The 6,982-nt window shown below is 42.8% G+C and overlaps 1 protein-coding gene across 1 annotated transcript in view; it reads left to right on the top strand.

Moving 5' to 3' along the window:
* Positions 1–4,902, top strand: part of FADS2 (fatty acid desaturase 2) — a 132,320-nt gene extending 127,418 nt beyond the window's left edge. The window contains exon 12 of the mRNA XM_019514857.1: positions 511–4,902. Within this exon, the coding sequence (XP_019370402.1) occupies positions 511–562 (52 nt within the window). The 3' untranslated portion in view covers positions 563–4,902. The remainder of the gene's footprint in view (positions 1–510) is intronic.
* The last annotated feature ends 2,080 nt before the right edge of the window (positions 4,903–6,982 follow it).

The raw sequence follows: 6,982 nt of genomic DNA, 5'->3' as shown, positions 1-6,982 counted from the left end.
CAAAACTTGCACAACTGTGTGGCCAGGGGGCAGCCAGGAGCCTGGCCCCCACCCAGTCACTCTCTACACATGCGTTTCAGTGCAGTTAATTACTCTGCCATAAAATAGTACCCTCCCCGAGTAAATTAGTTTACTGCATCCTAATACCGGCACACATGTAGACAGTGATGCTTTACTGCAGAGCTTATTAGTCTACTGCACAGTAAAGCACGTGCATAGATGCACTCAGTGAGTGTAACTCAGTATAATTTCAGTGAGATCAGCAGAGTAATATGATAGACTCTAGCTGAGGATCTTGCCCACTAGAGTTTAATTCAGCAATCTAACGTATCTAGAAGGTAAAACAGACTGACATATCTTCTTACTTTATGTATGCAAGCTAGGGAAAGAATTTTTGGTCTCCTGAGGAATAGTAACCTGATGTAGAAGTAGGCATCTCCTGTTAGCATTTCTGTAATTGGAGGTTATTGACTCCCAGACCACTCTAATGCCTCTCTTCTCTTTCCATAGGTCCCTTAAGAAATCTGGAGATCTCTGGTTGGATGCCTACCTCCATAAATGAAACCTGATCTTAATAGGGAGGTGTGGTGATGGGGAGGGATGGGGGTTATTTGTGTGTGTTTTGCTATCAGATTTCAGTCTCTCTCTGCATATACAATTTGAGGGGAGTTTCCTGTCTCATTGGATGCTACTGAGGGAGGGTGGGGGGTATTCAGGCAACCTGTTAAAAACCTGAGAGTTAAGACTTTTGGCAAAGTCCTCAGGGATGACTCAAAATGCCCATAATAATCACACAAGCACAAGCTGGTGGGGAAAAAAAACAAGCAGGTTGGGGCTCTCTATTTCAGGGAATGAAAGAAAGGAGAGGTTAAAACAGAGCAACACTTTCACTCTCCTCACAGTCAGTTTTCACACCTTAGGAAGAGGCAGCAGCTGCCAGTCTTGTACCTCCTCTAAATCAGTGCCGAGGGCTGGTGCCCCACTCGCCCACCTCTAGTTTTGCTACTAGGTAGACATTTGGGTTTCTGCACTTCTGCAGGTGTCCAACAATAGGACATAGAATAGGAAACTGCTTCTCCTTGGCGCTAGGAGTCCAGCATGATTGCAGGCATTGTGCTCATCTAGTGCACATATACTGCAGGAAACTTCAGCAAAGAGGAGTGCCCACCCTAGCCATCTTCCAAACTGTTCATAAATTCAGCTGAGTGTAAAGCTGGTCTGGATTTTCTTTTGGTATGAACCATTCCATAGATTAGCAAGAGTCTTAATTTGTCCAAACCTTTTCTTTTTTGTCCAATACATAGTTACCAAAATCCATTAGCAGCTCAGATGGGAGGGAGGAAGCAACTGCTATTGACCCACCCCAGCCCTGAAGCCAATCAGAGGCCCATTGAAGGCAACAGAAAGTCTGCTGGTGAAATCAGCAGTCTTTAGATCAGACCCAGAGGCCCTGGTTTTTAATACAGTTGAAAAGAGAGAAATGCAGCATTCAGAAAACATTAAGGATTACAGTTTCCAAAGTAGCCTCTAACCTCCTGCCCTCAGTGTCATTGTTTAGTCAAGACCCACACCTCCATGTGAAAAACAGAGTTTTAGTCCTGCAGTTACCTGACTGCAGGTTTGCAAGCACATTATTTTGCCCCAATCCATCAATCAGCGTACAGGTAGAGCCCAATATCCTGATAGTGTCACTGAAATCAATGGGTGTCTGCCCAAATGAAGAGAGCTCAGGATCATGGGTTGACATTCATAATATTTACTGCCACATTTTGGAAAAATATAAAGACCCAAGGTTCTGATTTAACTCTACTAGAGGCAGGAAATTCATTGCAGAGAACAGTAACAACCTGCCCACTGAGACCGAAGGTTTCCAAAAAGCAGAAGGAATGGGGGGGAAGGGAGCTAAATATTTAGGTGATCTTATTCAGATTACAATCCCTAAATATCACTAGCAGTCATTAGAGCGAACTGTTACCATCCTGGACATTTGAATTTAAATCAATCTTGTTCATCTTTTATATTGATCTCTAGCAGTATAACCAGTAATATCTTTCTGAATATTGTAACTTTCTAGTGCAAGGAAATGATGGGTTAGTATTTCATATTAGCAACACCATTAAGAATGCCTTATTTTGCCATTTTCTGACTGCATGAATGCATCTTAAATTTCTCTGGTCCAGCAGGGATATATTCTAGCTTCTGGTATGCAAACTTCCAACATACAGCTTGCTTTTCTTTAAAGTTTATATCCTTTGTTCTTTGAGTTTTAATCTCCAGAATGGGTTTGTTCTGAATTCAGTTGTCATTTCCTCCCTGCCTTTGTCATCTTTGATATCTATCTTACTAGAAAGTTGTCCATTTGCTTGGTAACACTCAGAGGAACCTCAGAAAACGGATGAGTCAGCTGATCCATTCCAAATCAGTAACCTTAAATCCAGTTACTTGGTTTTGGTCCTCTCACAGATCAGTTGTTACAGGGACCAATGTTTTAATAAAAGAAAAATACAACTCCAGCAGAACCCCCTACCCGGCTTTGTGAGATGGCAGCTACCACTACTAACAGCAGTAGGACTCTAAAACCTTCTAGGAGAGACATTTTGCTGGGACAATCTGCTGAAGGAAGGGACAGTTCTCAAACAAAGGAATTATTGTTTCATTAGTCCTACACAGAAGACCCATCAAGGGAATCCAACAGGACAGGAGACCCCATGACTTTATCTTTTCCTGCTACAGCCAGGCCAGCTGGCAGCTTTTGTTTAAACCATAGAAACATTCTTGTTCATGGAAAATGAGGAATCACTCAAGCTCCTGAAATAAACACTGTGCAATCTTACAATTAGGAGAAGTTCATGTCATGTCTCATTGCTTCTACTAGAAGATAAAATCTCTGTACACAGGAAGTTTGTGACCTGTTTATAGCTTGTAGGTGTGTTTTTCCTACCTTGTTGACTAACATGAGAAAACAAATTCCTCTGGTGAAAAACATAGCTCCGGGAAGCTCTGGAAAATGCATTCCCTCTGGTTGCTGTCACTATGGCCAGTCTTAGTTAGTAATCAAAGATGAGCAGCATTCTCCAAAGTTTCCCTCTTTCACTAGAAATAAGGTATCTCCTCTCTCCAGTTACAGTGTTCCACTTAGTCAAATGTGCAGCCTCATCCAACACTTCTCCATGCATAAACTGAAGGAGGCCAGTCTGATCTCTCATATAAAGCCCTTGAAGCCAGAGATAAATCTGGCCCATTGTAAAAGCTTTACTCCATTCTAAAATACAATGAAATTACAGACAGGTATACCATGAAATCTTCAAACCTTGGCTGCACATTGAGTGACCATAGCATTATTTAAGGATTTGAAATATGATATGGAGAACTGAAGGGAACTTGTCTGGCTTTGGCCCCAAACCAGACAAAACTGAGCTATTTCAATTCAGTGTGACTTTTATATGTTTCTAGGTTCCAACCTGACCCTCAGTGTACTAAAATGCAAACTTCAATCATGTTTGCCCAAACACTCTCAGAAAGTAAATGAATGATATTCCCTCCAAGAAAGGGCAAGGTTACACTGGTTTTATTTTGCATGATTCGTTGCATTTTAAAGGCATTTAAGCACACAATAAACTCTAGAACATGTTGGGCTCCTGTTGGGGCCTTCAGACAAACTTGATCTGTACCATACATGATTTGGCACCAGGAAGGGGTGGAGTTATTTTAGAGGCCATGAGTTTGTGGTGTGCATGCTATTTCAAGAGACAATAATGAACTAGGAAGACAAGGAGTTACTGTCTTTGCTTCCCTCCGGTTACTCTAGTAGTACGGATTGGGCAGAACATCGAGGCCAAAAGGTTGTATGACTCACGGGCTTGACAGTTGGAAGGGGAAAGTGTTGCAAGAAAGAAGTGTGAGAGCAGCAGGAGTCCTGGGACAGGAGAGAGACAGGATATGTAGGCAGGAAAAAGAGGTAGTAGGCAGCTGGGGTAGAGGTATGTGTGTGAGAGAGCAAAAAGGTCAGGTAGGCAAGCATGAGAGGGAGAAAAAGGATGGTGGTAACAGAAGAAAGGAAAATGGAGACTAGTGTGGGGAGGAAAAGAACCACACAACACTCCCACATTCTCTCTCATCATAGTTGCCTGACCAAATAATTGCTTAAATTAAAAGACTTCCTTTCCATGGGTACCCTATGAAGAAAGAGGGTATAAGCTGAAGGAGAAGACTCATTCTCAGTCCCTGTTCTTGCAGAACAAGAACGGGACATATCAAATACAGACAGCAGCACTAGATACCTCAAAAGGCCCATAGACGCATCCTACTCCCACCTCACTAGCAGAGTAGGGCAGATACAAAATGAATGTGGCATACTTCATCAGGGCATTTCAGTTCCTTCAGAGGGGTGTGCTTCCCCAGCAGTCTGAAATATATACTGGGCTAGCCAATTAGGAAAACCCCTAAAAGCTGTGAAGTAGATACTCAGCTGGCATTGACTTAAGCAGCTGCAATGAACTCAATGGTTCTGGACTATTTGTACCATATGGGGATCTTGTATTTCTTGTGTTCTCCGTGAACACTGGTAGTTATTAGTCAGTCTCAATGAGATTGTGAGGGAGGATCTACTAACCATGATGTATTTATGTACCATGGATTAGAGCCCTCATCATCATTACCCTGAACACAAGTAGAGGTCTCCAAATTACTACAGCTCCTTCATTATAGGAGGTGGAGTTGTTTTCTTTGTGACTAATGCCGAACAAGTTTTATGTCCTTGAATCTTTCAGGCAATGTTGTTACAAAAGACATTAATTTCTTTCTGTAACAAGCTGCTACTCCAGCCATGATCTTTTCCAGCAGATGCTTTCCTAGAAGCTTCCCTAACACAGCCTTAAAACTTAGTTGGATCTAGAGTTAGTTTAAAAAAAAACACAAAAGCATCAATACAAAGCTGATCATAGAAAAACTCTTGATTGTATCATTCTACAAGTAAATATTTCAATATATATCAAAGGACCTATTTTTTTCTAGAGTTTCCACTACCTAATAAAATCATAATGGTTTGTTGTTTGTTTCACAGTTAATTCCATCATATTCAAAGTCACTGTGGTGGTTAATGGAACTTGGTAACCTACACACTTCTTGAGGCAGCTTCAGGTATACACACATACCTAACTGAAACAGAGAAGAAGATAGCTAAACTATTTTGGACCATTCTACTACTGCATTACTTGTACCAAAGTCATACATCATTCCTCATGCAGAAAGTCTGGGTCAAGGGTGTGTTCAAATCCATAACTAGCAAGGCTTTAAGGTGCAATTTGGGATTAAAACTGAATCAGGTTTAGGATTCAAATTCATTTCTGTCACTGCTGTTCTTGGGATAGGAAACCTCCAATTGAGAAGCAGAAAACTCCTGTCCCATTTTGGATCCCAAACCAAGAAATGAAACACACAGTGTACGAACAATAAGAAATTCAAACCCAACTGCAATCCAGAGGGATGAGAGTTTAAATTACAGCCTCTTTAATCCTACGTACATATTTTCACCTAGGTGCAGAGTCTATGAGGGAGAGGGGCAAAGAATGAGGTACAGTAGTACCAGGCCCCCAAGCTCAGAAGAAGGCCTGAAAAAATATGAGAATTTTCATTCTTAATAGTGTAATTTCCCATGCCTTTCACCTGTGTGTCAAGTCCATGTGGATTTTTCTGGCTTCGCTGTTGCTTTAAGGAAGGAACAGTCTTGTTAATGGAATGGACCTTGGTTGGTACCCCAGGGGGGTCTCGCTTGCCACGTCCTTGCTGGAAAATTAATGTTGATGGGGAAGAAGATGGTCTATCCCGTCCCTCCTGGTACCTTCCTTCAGTTGTTCTGGTTGTCCTTCTTGCTTGGGGCTCCACCTCCCCTATACCCCACCTAACACCAACCAAAGATGGTGTTGCGTGGGCCACCAGGGTTAGTACTATGCACACTTTGGTGTCTTGGCCCTTTGGATTTATTATGGTGGGATCGGAATGTTATTTGACCCAGTTACTCCCTGCCACACCTTGCCTTATTTGTGTGTCTTGTTGGTCTCAGCCTGTCATGTTCCCCAGTGTCCCACTCTTGACTCAAGTGTTATACCTGCCATGGGTCTGTTGTCCATTGATCCTTTCTCTATCTTGTTCTGCTGAGACCCAATCTGTGCTGTGGATCTCTGATGTCCACAGAATCTCCTCCGGTAAGTTGTGGAGCCATCTCTGGTGCTGAATCTTCAAGGAAGCCCCTTTCTGGTGTAGTCACCATGTCCCTGAGCTGGGACTGCCTTCAGTATCTGGCCCCTTCAGGCCAATTGAGGACCTCGCTTCCACTCCTGCCCGCTGATTCCCTGCCGGGCCTTTTATCCCAGCTTCAGGTTTCTGGGCCAGGAATCAGCCCTGGCACACTGTTATAAAGCATGCCCACGCCAACATGGGAGCCAATCCTGGCTCCTTCCAACTCAGCAGGCTTTTTTCCTTTTCTTTCTTTGCCACAGCGGGCGGAAATGCTGCAGTTTCACTTTCACCGTGCTTCACTTCCAGCGCGGCGTCCCACCAGCTCCTCTCCTCATCTGACAGAGGGAAGTCTTTTCCACAATAGACATTAAAATATAATGAGCAAAATAAAGTTGACATATGATCTCTAGAAATTTATTTCAAAACTTATACATTCATCTTAAACTTGAAATAGAATTCCTCTAGTTCCTGTTTCCAAAATGGGAAGTGCCCCCACCTCCCACACCAGCAAAGTTAGGCAGTCCCAAAATAATCAAGGGATTCTTATATTCCTACTGCAAAAGGAACTGCTAACTTTACTGAGCATACAAGGACTTCACAGCTATTCATAGAATCATAGAAAATTAGGGTTGGAAGGGACCCAAGGAAGTCATTAAATCCAACCCCCTGCTCAAAGCAGGACCATCCCCAACCAGATCATCCCAGCCAAAGCTTTGCCTAATCGAGTTTTGAAAACCCCCAAGAC

Source organism: Gavialis gangeticus, unplaced genomic scaffold, assembly GCF_001723915.1.
Source record: "Gavialis gangeticus isolate Ggan-Ray unplaced genomic scaffold, GavGan_comp1, whole genome shotgun sequence".
Lineage (NCBI taxonomy): Eukaryota > Metazoa > Chordata > Crocodylia > Gavialidae > Gavialis > Gavialis gangeticus.
The sequence above is the reverse complement of the archived record's forward strand: the minus strand, read 5'-3'. Positions and strand labels throughout refer to the sequence as shown.